The sequence below is a fragment of the Drosophila miranda genome, chromosome 4, assembly GCF_003369915.1.
Source record: "Drosophila miranda strain MSH22 chromosome 4, D.miranda_PacBio2.1, whole genome shotgun sequence".
In the NCBI taxonomy this organism is placed as follows: Eukaryota; Metazoa; Arthropoda; class Insecta; order Diptera; family Drosophilidae; genus Drosophila; species Drosophila miranda.
Genome location: NC_046677.1, coordinates 11,593,525 through 11,608,307, shown reverse-complemented (window position 1 = coordinate 11,608,307; position 14,783 = coordinate 11,593,525). Strand labels below are relative to the sequence as shown.

The window sequence follows — 14,783 nt, the reverse complement described above, 5'->3', positions numbered from 1 at the left end:
TAAGAATCCCTATTTGCCAGCAAATAAATATCCAAATAATAGGAAATTCCACCCAAAATAAAGAAAGAAAGAAAGCTCAAACATAACCCTTAACCGCCCACACCCGACCAACAGTACTTGTGTCAGTGTTTGAGTAGTGGTGGAACGAGTTGAAGGACCTGAAACATTCATCAAAAAAATCTCAGTCCCGCCGCCAAACGCGACTCCCAGTCCTGCCCCCCAATCCCGTGCGGGAGCGTGTGTGTTTGGCTGTGTGTGTGGGGGAATAGAAAGGATTCCTGGGAGCAGAACGGAGAGCTAATAACAGGATTAACACAATGGAGGAAAATTGAATTTTATGCCAATATACTTTAGCCGGCGAACGCTTAAAGAGTCACCATCATCCATGGGCTCTACGGAAGATGAAGTATATTCCGTAGAAGGCGACGGCGCGCCGAGCAAACACAAAGTCCCAAACGTAATTTTCACGAATTCATTGAACTGCGTGGAGTGTGAAAAATAACAATTTAGATAAACATTGCGACGGCGACCTCCATGGGCGTCATCACCGTAGTCGTCGTCGCCGTCGTCTTCGTCGTCGTTCTTGTCGCTGCCACCGCACCGTACACGACGGGGGAGTCGCCACCGATGCGACAACGATGGGGAGAAGAGCAGAGCTCTAGACGACGGCAAGCGCATCGACCGTTGACACAGAAATCATATTAATATAAATTAACGATGTGGAAAATTTAGTTTAGTAGTGAAAATGGCGAAAGAGAAGCCCAAAGAAGCTGCCAAGTTGTTTCCTTTCTTGTGTGTTGTGTGTGGCTCTCACGTCGTCAACTCATCAGTCAAAATGTCCAGGGCGCTGCAAATCCCAGAGAGAAGCGAAACCTTCATTCGAATACCCATCCCCCCCCCCCCCACACGAATTTCAATCCCAATCTCAATGTCAGGCATTGAGAAATCGTTTTGTTTTGATTCTATTCTGGCTGCCCGGTGTACAGCATTTTCGAGTGCATCAATCTCCATCTTCAGGCATTTTTCACGTTAATTGGCATTCTCTTGATTTAATTTCTAAACTCGATTTGAAGCTAATAACTCCCCCATAGACATCGACATCGACGGCGACGGCGACAACGACATCGATATAATCATAATCCGATTATGCCCACGTCATCAACGGCATCCACATCCACATGTGGGAGTGCGAGTGACGCGCTCGAGTGGGTAGGGGCTTCGCTGCAAAACTTGTTGATTGCAAATTGATTAAGCAAAGTTCTTTCGATAGCAGAGCTAATGCGCCGTAAAGCCGGCTACAGCTGGAGGGATGTCTTTCGACGGTTTTTCAGGTTGAGTTTTACAGAAAAAATGTAGTGCAGGACATTAAATCTCTAGCTCAAAAGACAAGAGTCCATTATGCTCAAGAACAATAAAAAGTGGTTGTATTTGGTATTAGTTTTTGTTGGAGCAAGTTTTAGATTTCTAGGTGAACATTTTTTATGTCATTTCTGGTAGTGCTTGGTCTGTGAAGCCGGGAAACTCTAAGCTCTGTAGAACGTGCTGTAATTTTATGGGGAAATAATTTTCCAGTTCTGATGTGTGCCAGAAATCACTCTCATTCTCTACGCTTAAATACGCTCTACGCTTACAGGGAAGAGCAACGACAAAACAGCTTACGATCTGAATCGTTTCCTTAGATTCCATTGCCTATGAAGATATCTTTAAAATAAGCCTCTAATCCAATAAACATAGGCACCTCTAAGAAGTTTCAAGACTAATTTCTATACTTAAAATTAAAATTCTGCTAGAATTCCATTTCATTATTTTCCTTCTTTGTAAGGGCTTGTAAAATACTCCCAAAAACATTGATAATGGTTTTGTTTTTTTTTTTTCTTTTGAAAACCCTTTTGATTTATTGCTGATATATATATTGTATAATAATCTGCATACAGGTATTTATTTGTTAAAAAAAATAAGAAAGATATCTGTTACATTTGTCAAGAAAATGCCCAAGAAAAACGAAAGGAGAACTAATCAAACGAGTACATGTACAGCAGCCACAGCACAGGGAGTTAGCATATATTTTCTTAGGAGACTACACAAAAAGGTTTTCATTTGGGGTGCATTTTTTTTTGGTGCAAATTCTTGGTGCCACTGGAAGGCGACACATTGGCCTGTGCTGCTGGGGGATCTTGTTTTGTCATTGGCGGCCGCACTGGCAGGAGGTGTTTCGGAGTCCACCGGGACTCGTCATGAGTGCCAAAAGGTGAGGGCCAAGACAGACTGCTGGTACTCCTACTACTATTGGGCAGGGGCTTGGACATTGATGATTGCTGGTTGTACATAGAAAGGGGTTTGTTTTGTGTTGTTTTTTCTGGTAATGGGGATGCTTGGTTTTGTGTAACATTTTATAACGATAACTTTGCAAAGGACATTTAAAACTTAGATGGGAGGGATGCCGTCGTGCCTAACGCTTGCGCTCCTGGTAGAATTCGCGTATCAACTGCCGCAAGTAGCGCATCTCGCTGCGACGCTCCCTCAGGGTGCGACGCAGACCCTCGTTCTCTTGGGTCAGCTCATGCTCTTCGCCCAGCACGCTCTCCATTTCGATCTTCTTCTTCTGGCGATAGCGTGTGGCGGCATTCTTATTCTGCTCTTTCTTCCTGATCTTGCGATCCTCCACGCCGCGTCCGTAGGTGCGAGTGCGCTTCTTGGGAGCAGCCATCGAGGTTTTCTCCATGGAGGTGTAAGCAGGGGATGAGCTGCTGCTGCTTGTCTGCTCTGGCAGCCAGTCATCATCCACATCGGCAATGCTGCCGCTCACTCTGCTGCTGCTGCTGCTGCTGCTGCTGCTACTGCTGCAACCCATCGAAGACGAGGCCTGAGATTCGCAGTCATCGTTCAGCTGCTGCCAGTTGGGGGGCAGCTCCAGCTCCTGCGCTCTCATGTTGACAATGTCATCGATCAGCTGGTTCTCCCGGGCAATCTCGCTGCCCGCCACCCAGTTTCCAGCGTTGAAGCTGAACGGCGTGGCTGGTGCAACGGCCGGAATAGCATCAGTGGCATAGCATGGCTATAAAAAGGGGGAAACTTTAGTAAGACTCTCCTGAAGCGTGAATCTATTTTTCAACTTACCTTCTGCTCGACCTTGACGAGTGCCGGTGCTGGCGACAGTTCGGGTTGTTGGTTGTACCCATCGAACTGAGGCGGCGACTGTGGCGGCGATTGCGGTGGCGTCAACTGCAGGATCGATGAGGGATCCACGGGCTGGTACTCCTCATCAGCAGCCACAGGCGAAGCTATAGCAGCAGCAAAGTGTGCTTTGGTTATGGGTATTATCGGCTGTCCGACTGCATCGACTACATTTGGGATGTAGGTGTTTGTCTCATAATCAATGCAGTTCAGATGGGCCTTTTGGTCCAGGAGGCATTCTATAAGAAAGAATTGAAGAAACAGATTAGAATATTGTTGTGTTTCTATGAGATTAAGTACCAATTTATGGTAGTACAATTTCCATTTAATTGAATCTTGGTTCCCCTTTGATAACTTGTTTCGAATTCTAATGGTTTGAAGTCTTAATTTAGTATATTCTCTTGCAAATTGGTTTAGTCTTGTTATATACTATATTATTCATATAAATATTCAGCAGGTTTCAGTAACAACTTAATTTGTTCTTATTGCACAGAAGATTCTTAGAGATAGTCGTAGATTTTTTGTATTCTACACATTATTCCGATCTTGTTTAGCTTTTGTTGATTTTTTGTAAAGACCTATAATCGGTGCAACGTGTAGTCAAATGTGATGAGCGTAATACAGCAGCGCCACTCGGTTGCTTTGGGATCCGTGCCTTTTATTAGTGCTGTCAATGGCACATATGTATATATTATATAAAACACTTTTGGGCGCGGTAGATCGAAGCGAGTGAGTCGGGGGTTGGCGCAGCGGGCTTTCCCCTTAGTATAAGATAGTGAAATATTTTCTAAAAGACTACTGAAACTTAAGGAACACTCTATTTCGTAGTCTCTTCATCATACAGAAGCCTTCTTCTGCTCTAGTTAAATCTTAACGAATCGTTCATTAATCAAGAAACTTCCTTTCCATCTATCTCCTCCTCCGCCCTGCACTGCACTTAAAAAACAACAACTACGTCTTATTTCCCCTTTAAAGAATTGTTGTTTTTCTATAATATTTTTCCATACCCAATTGATGAAACTTATTTCCATTGAAGTGAAGGACGCCACATGCGTTCGCTCGTGTCGCTCGGAACGAACTCTAGTCAACATTTACATATTGATTGTGGCATATTTTCCTTCTCTATGCGTTTGATTGTTTTTATTGATTCCAACTTGAGATGAAGGAAAGATACAACAGGGAGACGTCAAATATTGAACCTAGTTCGACGACATCGTTTTTCATTGTCTGATGACGGGGGAAATTCCAAGTGAGAGTAAGAGTTTTCCAGCGAACAGAGATAGACCTTCGAGAAACTTCAGGGCAACACCTGTTTTGACAAATTGACCGACAGACAGACACCTTGGGCGCCATTCACCTCTCCCTAGACCAGGCATTAGCATAACACGTTTCCCCCATCATCGATCCACAACCGATCTATCTATCTACCTATAGAGCTATCTCCCCCCGTCGAGTGAACAGCTGCGCTTGAATACCTGAAAACCAGAGCAAAAACTGCAACTGCATTAAGAATGCATTTACATAAAAATCTCGTTTTAATTTACAATGCCAGAGCCAGAGCCAGAGCAGAGACTCTCGAACTCTCGATTGTGTGGCCACGCCCTGGCTGATTTGAATTTTCATTTCTATTATACAATTTTCTATATGGAAAACATGGGAAATACAAAAACACCCATTGTTGGACCGAAACACGTGGATACTAAGTGCTTCCTTCCATATGGTTAATGGTTCAAATGTCCATAAATAGTTATTTATGAGAATGGGAAAACAGTATCATAATTGCTTGTCGACTTATAACGCCTTGCTTTCTCAATTAATTAACGAGATTTTCAAATGTTTAAGACACGGTCTCGGCCTCGGCCACTACTCGGTTTGGTATGCAAAAAAGTTGATTAAAAGCAATAAATTTACTAGATAAGTAATTATTTCTATGGCTATTATTTAAATGATCTTTGACGATAAGAGAACTATCAAATCGAGTTTCTAGAACTTAATTCTTATAAATAGGCTACCCAAAAGTATGCTTCATAGTCTTACCTAAGGAAGAGACCAATGAAAAACGTTTTTATCGAGGCACACACTCGAGTTTTTCGACATTTCCCCGCAACATTACTCTGCTACAACGATCCATGATAATAGTGTGCCCAAGAATAGTTTCTACATCTTCTGCCTCTACATTATTTTCCATTGTTCTGATTGCTACGCCATTTGTTCACAGCTCGTATTTAATAGATAGCTTACTTATACTTACTTATAGAGCGATTAGGTCCCGACTACAATGTTGCCATTTGCGGAATATCAAGTAGAACAACGACAGCGGGAGGCAGAGAGACAACTACAATGCCAGTTTTCCCCGATAATCGTTACGAAAAGAATATATATAATAAATTATATACGAATAAATATTAATATTTAATGGGAACGTGATTAGCAAACGTACAACCTTGACGCACAAAATTGCCTTTTGTCTACACAAATAACAAATAAGCTTCTTGGGGAAAACAATATTGGGGGGAAAAATAATGCAAAAATTCCCAGAGAAACTTAGCATTCCCCAAGAGTGAAAATGGAACACCTTTAAGTCTGAAGTCGCTTCCGTGACGATTTTCATACTTTCCCAAATCCTAAATTCGCTTAGTAGGTCAAGGTTATTCGCAAGTTCATAAAGGTTCTGATTGGGGTTATCTCTCTACGAAAAGAAAAGCAGGATTTGTCTAGTTTCGGATGTGAGTCTTCAATGTTTGTCGAGCCCCGAAAACCAAACAAAAAGCCCAAGTGTACACCAGCCTCAATCCCCAATCCCCAAGTCCAGTCATAATATGCAAATGGGTTTTATAAATATTAAACTGAAAGCGTTCGCCGCAGAGAGAGAGAGAGAGAGAATAAAACAATGAAATGAAGTGCAAAACGAAGCAAGTTGTTGGCGTTAAACCCGCTTGACCGGAAAGTCGTCTCAAAGAGAAGCAGCAGCCTGGAGATGGAGCTGTAGCTGGAGCAACCGCTCCAGACTTTGGAGTTGACACCAGAGACAAAGGGGAGTCTGTAAGTCCATCATCGAGAAGAAAGATGTGAAAACACTCTACAGCTCATCTTCATTTCGTAATCGTATCTCTTCGATGTGTCTCCGTCTCTCCCTCCACCAGAGAGATAGTGATGCGAGACGTGGGGTGACAATAATATTTGATAAGAGCAAGTGCAGCAGTGGGTCAGACTTATGATGAGACCTGAGGCTGAATATATGCAAAAATGCCGTCGGCAAGTGGAAGATGTCTCACGAATGTGCATTAAAACAGGAACTAAGAGCATGAATATGGCAGATCGTTCTGAGGTGAATTTAAAGTGGTATTTGAAGAGCCTTGTGGGATGGAAAGGTGCTTATAAAAAATGTTCCTTATGTGCATACCCCATAAGATCTTTTACTGACAGTGATGAATATATAAGATTTTATTCCATAAGATCTACAACTTATAACATCTTGTAGTGGTAATTTTATACGAGTAATCGGAAAAGTTCGAAAATTTCTATAGTGCGGACAGCTCCCTTACAACATGATACTCCTCTAATTTTAGCGCATTTCATAAATCATAACCCGCTCTATTTTTATTCAATTCGAAGTATGGAGAAAAACAAATATTGTCGAATGGCAAGTGTTTTCTTGAGACTTATAGATTGCTTATAGATAATTTGCCTATAATAATAAAATGAAAATCATATCAGGGATAATCTATCAGATACTAACCATAGGCTTGCATAAATATATATGTACTCATCTTTGCGGCAGCAGTGAATCGTTGAGGAAGTGGGTTGTGTGGTGGTGTGTTGTGTGTTGTGTGTCGTGTCTCAAGTTTCAGTGCAGTACAAAGGATCAGGCAGTAAAAGAGTAGATAAAAAGTAGCGCAAGAAACGCCTAAAAATGTGGGATGTCTTAGAGCCTAAACTAAACTCAAAATAAATCGAAGAAAACCTAAACTAAAATATGAAACAAGCTAGAAAACGAAACCTAAGCTCTAATATTAGCGAGAAATGCTATGTTTTTATCAGAATGATATTTCGTAAATGTCTATTTGTATATTTAAATATTTGCAACACAAAAAAGGGGGCTAGAAAAAATCACAGTGTCAATTTTGAATGTTCAAATCCAAAGTGTTGTCGCAGCACTTAGGCCAGTGTAAATAATATAACGAAAACAGAAAAAATATAAAACAAATTTACAAAAAGATCAAGAACTGAAAACACACAAAAAACACGTGGCAAAAAAAAATTAAACGTATCTCGAGTGGAGACTGAGTGCTTTTTTCCTATAAGGAATGTCTATCGTCTGTGGATCTGTCGTGTCGTGTCGTGTCGTCTGGTCTTTTGGTCTCGATTTCCCTTAGGATCCAACTGCTGCCGCAAGATGTGTGTGTGGCTGGATACTCTCGTGGGATCGAATCCTCGTTTTTAGCGTCGCTTCACCAACTTTTGCGAATTGATCACAATTTCACGGTTCCACATGTAGCGGTATCCACAGTGTGGTATCATGCTCACAAAGTCCTTGATTCTCACACTCGAATGGTCAGAGGTTCGGGTCACTCTTCGGGTTCGGGTTCTATACAATCCTGGAGATCAGGCTACATATAGCTCTGATCGAAGATCCCCTCAAGCGGACACGTTTCGTTTTGTTTGGCGCCGTTTTTGCGGTATCGAATCGATTCACTGTGCTCTCAGATATTTGCTCTGATTTATTCCCGAAATGGAATTCAATTTAAATCAATTTTTCAGATTGTTTTCTCGTCTGTCTGTCTTTTGCGCGTTTTCGAAACGCCAAGACGTGTGCTTTTTGTTGTTATTTTTATGCTTATTTGCTGTTGTTGTTATTGTTATTGTCTTTAGGCAGTTTCTTTGTGTGTTGTTTCTCTGTTGTGGTTTTAGGTGGCAGGGGGTGGGTGGGGGCGTGGCTGAATCTGAATCCAAAGCCAAAAGCCGAGAGTTTCGTATTCGGAACGCACGCCGTCTGAGTAACGATTTTCAACTGAACGGCGTTTGCAAAGTGTGCAAGGTTTTGCTTTGGCCAAAGTCGAGAATTCACAGAGAGAGTGAGAGAACGATCGAGAAAGAGAGACCCCAAAGAGAGAGAAAAAATCAGACTGCGGGGAGACACTGAGCAGGGCCCTGCAATAAGATCAATCTCTGGCTTGTTATTTTGAGCACGAGATGCTATCAGCGGCAGCAACAGCACCACCACAGGGGCAACCGCTTGTTCACAGCACGAGCCCCAGAGTTTAAGCCTCAGTGGAAGCCGAGGCGATACGATGATGATACGAGGCGAGCCAATGGACTGTGGGACACAGTGGTGCGGGAGTGCACAGAAATTGCTGCCAGCTGGAAGCCCAAAAGACAAGTGAAAGTTGGCGGAGATCTTGTATTATGGCTGTGAATGGTATGCATTTGCTGATTTTGGTTAGATTGGTTGATAATGGTTGTAGGTGCGATTTTACCAAGCTGCAGCTTTATGTCTTTCCAATTTAATACAACTAAGAGTTTATTCGTTATTCTTGCTGTAAAAAGCGTTAGAACGTGATCATTTGCGGTAGAATGGCAGATAATAGCTGCATGGTTAGGTTTACAACCTCTCAACATTATATCTAGAGATAAATATGTGAGAGTCAGAACTATTAAAGATTAGTTTTCGGGACAAAATATCGAGTAGAAAATATTTTAAGCTTAAGGAATTTTCTTTACAGGATTTACATATATAAACTTGTTGCCTAAAATCCATATATTTATGTATATGAAAAATCGGACAAGTTCCATTCTGATCAGGATGTTGTGTAATTAACAGATTTCAGGACACTGCAATCTGGCTGCTAAATAGATCAGGACCATTTTTATAGGTTATAAAATCCTTCGTTCTGTCTTCAACTTAAATCTGGAGCATTTCTTCTATAGGATATTGGTCATAGCTTGGAATAAACTTGTTTACAAAAGTCTAAACTTCAAATCTTATATCTTAAAAACTTAAAGTTTTCAAGATTCAATTTACATTTGACCTCTACGAATACCTCTGGACAGTAACTTTTGTAGGTCGAGTCGATAAACCAGTTTTCCAGACACCTAATTAAAATGGGTGTGTTTCCATTAGTAAAATGACTACAATGTATAATTAAAATTACTCGGAGACTACAGACAAAGTAACCATAAATTAATTAAATCAATTTCTAATTGATCTTAAAAACTGTTCTCTCAAAGTACTATTAAAATGTTCATTTGTCATTAAATGATACCTATGGAAAGCTATAGAATGATGTATATTTATTCCGAGAACAGAAAGACTAAACTGAAACGTAATGAAATATCTGTTAAATATAATTTTCTCTTTAGATCCACTTTCAACCACTGTCCATCGACTGGAGGCTCTCTACAGTAATGCATATTATATTATATTACATTATATATGTACGTAAGTACAATATTATTTTGCACATCATTATCAATAATTTACGAGTATAATATACGATCGAAATTCAGTCAACCCTCTTCCGCACAGTCGCCCCCGCTGTACCGTTTAAGAAATCAAATCTATTTGTTTGCCCTACAATTTGAGACCTCACTTCAGGTGGTGGTTGTGTGACGTGCATTGAACTCTGTTTAACCCCCAAGTGCAAGGCAGATAGAGCAGATAGAGGTGCGCTACGAGTGTCTGTTGCCAATGGCAAAAAGTGTTTTCTAATATGTTTGAACTTGGAGGAGGTAGATGGAAACGAACAGTGCATTTTGTGTAGCATGAGGAAAGAGTTTTCGCTTCATGATGTAAATGATATATGTCCAAAGTTCAATGACGTTCGGACCTCTCTTTAGCACATGATATCTCTCCCTTCCTTAAGAATGTTATTTATAGGAGCTCCGACCAGGCCAATCCCCAAATAAAGAACACCCTACCCGAAATGGGGGGCACGTCCTCCAGTTAAATGTAAATTTTTGCTTAAAACAAAGAAGTTTCCTGCTTAAAAATATCATTATTATAAAGAGACAAACTCTCAAAATTTCCATAAGCAAATGTTACAAACAAAAAAATATATGTATATGCGTCAATTGGTTCATTGATCGGGGAGGCTGATAAATCCTTGAACCTCTCGAGAAGTTGTGTTTCTGGTTTGCCAGAAGAATGTTTCAACCTTCAATCCAGCACATTTTTCGAATGGCTTGATGTTGTTTGAGCGAAAGAGAGCGAAACGCCCAACAGAATGGTATGCTAGTAGGAAATAGATTATAAATAAACGTAGATTCCTTCCAAAATAAATTTTAAGAGCAAAAGAGATCGGATCGAAAAAGAGCGCAAAGTGATCGTCTCAAAGAGTGTACGGAAGAGAGAGCGCGCTCAAGCGATCACTCGCTCAATGCGTGATCGAGCGACACAAAGCTGATTGCCTCTCTCGCATTGCAGTTGTGGCCATTACAGAGCCCTGGCCCGGGCTTGTGGGCCACGTTTATAAACAATAATTACGATCATGGTAAAAACAAAAAAAAACCGAGACATACACATATAAGAGTAAAAGCTGACTGGGGCGAAAACCCGATCCGGTTCCACAACTTCACTTGGAACAGAAAAATATCACCTCAGAAATATTTGAAATCTTAATACCATTCGGGAGGAAGATTGCGATTGGCGGGCCCCCGTTTATGTGTGTGCCCTGCCAATGGCATTCAAGAGGCGAAAAGGTATTATATAATATTAAATTAAAAACTAAATTGAATATTCAAATTTGTGCATTCAAAATGTGTGCCGTGCCTGTTGGGGGGCCTTGTGTCTACCACTTCTGCAGACAGACGTTCAAAGTTCAACTGAATTTATAATATGTTTGGATTTTTTGTTTGTTTTTGTTTTGCTATTTTTATACATGTATTATGGATTTTTGTTTCTGTTCGATTTCGATTATTTTATGGTTCCATAATTGTTTTTGGGTTGATAAGACGAGATTCGAGGAAGCTTTCATTAAATGTCAAGCTTGGGAAAATAACAACAAAATATTAATAAATAGTTGAACTATGGGGAATATCTATTATATTTCTGTAATAAAAGTATCTGATGGATTTTGTTGTTTCAACATATAAAAGTCGGAAAAGGCTGCTTCCTCCGATAAGAGGAGCTTGAATAGCTCGAATTTCTTTGCATTGAGGCTATCAGTATTTTGAGTCTTAATAAATAAATAAAGTATGGGAGAATCCCCGTAACCCAAGACGCACTTTCGTTGGCGAATCGAATGCTTTTTACGATGAAAGACATTCCAGGGTTATTCAACCTGGAATAAAACCGTTTGATTGAGTTAAAGGTAAAACAATCCAACTGTTTTCAATATTAGAATGATCTTTGTTTGGCTTAAATTGTCTCTTCCATTTAAGATACGGAAATCTTCCACATACGGACGCGACTTATTCGAGGAAATTCAATTCTATTCAATAGAGGTATTCTTTCAAGAAACTACATCTAAAGTCTATGGAGAATCGGCAACAACAGAGTTCCTTATTTAAACTGAATACGAAAAGAATCTACAATTCATGAAAAAACAATTTCTTTCAAAATCATACGATTTTTTGTACCGATTATAAACATCTATGACTTTCTTTAAATTGAACTTCGAAGAAAAAAGAATATATTCTATAAATAAACACAGTTGAACTTCTTTAACTTTAGCTTTAACAATTTTCGAATCTATGAAGGGATAGGCTTAAACTTAACCTAAAATCGATTATAATTATAGATACTTAACATAATATTCAATAGAGATTTCTTAGTACATTATACATCAAGGACTATAATATTCGAAACACATACAAGAGCTCTGTGGGCAGTGGCTAACCTCACAAAAGTACTTAAAATTGCTAAGAAATATTCGATAAGATATTTGATAAGACATTACGTGCCTTATCAATCCTCTGAAATTCTAATCGATTGCCTTGCAACTTTTTTGCATTTTAAAGACTTGCCTTCATCCTTCAGGTCCAAAAACTCCACAATCAACTCTTCGTTGCCCAATAGATCCAATGAGGCTTTTTCATCCAGTGCCAGACCCTCCTCATCTCCCATCAGTGAAATGCCTAAAAATGCATAAACAGTATTAGAGAGCCGATATTATTGCAGGGTATAAGAGCAGCGGACCATTTGCAAAGTTGTCATCATAGAGCCACACTCCGTCTGCTGACTCAGTGAGCGCAAACAGATCGGAGGCTGCCGCAGCCGATGTTGGCGACTGGGGCTCCATTTTGTGATCCCAGTACAGCTCCCGCGGTAGATCCAAACTCTCCATTGTCAGGTAAAATGATGATGTGTCCATATTCGGTGTCAAAATCAGATGTCAAACTCGATATACAAATAGATGTTGAATAGATGAAATCCGGTCCGTAGAATGCGAATGGTTGTTGTATCTGTGATTCTTGTTGTTGTGAGGATGCCATGGTGGCGCTGCAATAATATACATTCAATAGATTCAATAATTAGTAAATATATTTAATGATATGGCACTAAATGTATGACCTGCACTGTGCAGTGCGCGCGAAACTGATTAAACACCCTTTTAGAACTCATAATCCCTGATTTCGCACTAAAGGTATGATGATGACCCGCACTGTACGAGTGATAAGACCCCCAGACGCTGTAGCACCTCAGAAGCCTTTCAGACGAAATAAATAGTTTTCCAAACAGACGCTGACGTCTGAATGCGTAGTCACGCTGATAAGCAGGCGTCGACCCCCCTCTTGAGTTGCGGTCGGGTCCCCCAAATCTTCGCAATTTCCATGAGATAATGTGAAAATCAAACCTGAACTTAAACTTCAGGTTGCACATCATATTTAATCTTGTTTTTGAGGGGCCATGTGGATGGTGAGTAAGTGGTCGGGAAGCCTGTCTTAAGAAGCTGTCTAGAGGGAGTGCTAATGAAAGCGTGCTTGGAGGGAAGGCATTCTTTCAGCGAAAGCCATTTTTGCACTTGTTTGGCAGAGAATTTGAAATTCAGTTCATGCAACCGTCAAAACTGGTTCAGAGGGAAAGCTCCTTGAACAGCAACAATTACAGATAACGACTGCTTTCAATAGAGAGAAATTGCAACAGAGAAAACTTGTTTACGGCGAGAGCTTCTCTAACAGCTGGAAAATGTAAACAAAAAAGGAATACAAAAATGCGGACATAACAAAACTTCCTTATCTTTGAAACCTCATCTCATATAGCCAATCCCCACTGTAGATGTGACTCATATTTTTGGAGGCTGGTTCATCCCTCGCCTCAAACTCACGTGTTGCAGCAGCATGCAACGCGCGGGGGTGACGGTGACTCAGTTCCAGCCAGCGATTGCGTCAGCCAATCTTTTGGCCACTCCATGTGTGTGTGTTGCATGCCCCAATGCAATTCCATTGGGCTTTTTGCCACGTCTCAGGCGAAAACAAGAAACCATACAAGCCACACACACAGCGGCAGTAACAACAATATAAATGTGCAAAACCTGTGCGGCAGTGTGTGTGCAGATTTCGGGAAATTGCGAAATGGGTTATGGTTGGATGGATGGGACTTTGATTTTTTGGCGCACTTACGCTTGCTTTTTATACGTTTCCATGTTGTTCTTGTGTTGAGGCACCTAGGTGCTTGTTGTTGTTGCTTGCGCACAAACTATAAAGCCATTTTTACGTCAATATAAATGCTGAGAACTTTTGGAGGAAAAACTGTATCTTTTTGCGTTTCATTGGAACGATAAATGACAGATTTAAAGGTGGGAGCGCATCGATATTGGACTTATCGATAAGGCCCTCAGAAATATACCGAAATATACTGTCTCATTATCAAAATATACCGTAAATATACTGACGAATTCAAGTTCTATTTTACTAATTACTAATAATTCTGGCTAACTAAAACCCTTAGTTTTCAAGATTCAACCAAAAAAACCAGTTGCAATGGTTGCCCATCCTGCGTCCATGTTGCGGGACATGCTGCAGCAGCATGTATTGAAACTTTTTTTTGAAACGTTTTGATGCACACATACAATATCGTCTTGAAGAACATTTTTGGCGATTTCCATTGGTTCAAAAGAAAATCCCGTCGTTTCCGTTTCAAATTTAGTTACCACAACTGATTTGATGTATTTGAAAAGGGAAGCCAACCACATGAAAAAATAAGTTTATATGGTAATATATCCAACCATATCAACCACCTTCAATTCGTTGACGCTCTGTTCGCCTGGTATCGAGTTTCAAAATGTAATTAATTTCTTAATTTCCCCCAACCTTAGCGATTGACAAAATATGGTGCATACTTTTGGGAGCTATACAAATTGGGGGGAAAATAAAAACAATATTAAAAAGGATACTAGATAGTACATACTGTATAGTATTTATCTTTATGCGACTATATTATATACATATATATAAAATACATATACATATATATTATTAAATGAAAATTCTTTACTTATACACACTTCGCACCTTGACTAACTTAATGGAGAAATATTCCAATGAAATATATTATATTTTTTTGAGAACATATTGTGTATCGACGGTTACAATATTAAGTAATTCAGTGTATATGGTTAGTGCAGAAAATGCAACGCACGATTATTCGCTGCCATCTCTAGCTCACACTT

The 14,783-nt window shown here is 40.1% G+C and overlaps 1 protein-coding gene across 2 annotated transcripts; it reads right to left on the bottom strand.

Annotated features, from left to right (window-relative positions):
* Window positions 1–1,910: 1,910 nt before the first annotated feature.
* Window positions 1,911–13,903, bottom strand: LOC108163164 (activating transcription factor of chaperone). Of its 2 annotated transcripts, XM_017298285.2 has the most exons (5): window positions 13,735–13,903; window positions 12,311–12,613; window positions 12,139–12,249; window positions 3,118–3,413; window positions 1,911–3,055 (listed from the first exon to the last, which is right to left on the bottom strand). In XM_017298285.2, the coding sequence occupies exons 2-5, from the start codon at window positions 12,483–12,485 to the stop codon at window positions 2,450–2,452; spliced, it is 1,188 nt and encodes a 395-aa protein (XP_017153774.1). In that variant the 5' UTR covers window positions 12,486–12,613; window positions 13,735–13,903; the 3' UTR covers window positions 1,911–2,449. The 2 variants fall into 2 exon arrangements, with proteins under 2 accessions (XP_017153774.1, XP_017153775.1); XM_017298286.2 differs by lacking the exons at window positions 12,139–12,249; window positions 12,311–12,613; window positions 13,735–13,903 and adding an exon at window positions 6,914–7,186.
* Window positions 13,904–14,783: the final 880 nt, after the last annotated feature.

Coding starts and splice junctions, on each gene's coding strand:
- LOC108163164 (XM_017298285.2), bottom strand. CDS start 12,485: ATGGACACATCATCATTTTACCTGACAATGGAGAGTTTGGATCTACCG. Junction 12,250..12,310: donor TGATGACAACTTTGCAAATG/GTCCGCTGCTCT, acceptor ATGCATTTTTAG/GCATTTCACTGATGGGAGAT. Junction 3,414..12,138: donor TTTGGACCTGAAGGATGAAG/GCAAGTCTTTAA, acceptor TCTTTCTTATAG/AATGCCTCCTGGACCAAAAG.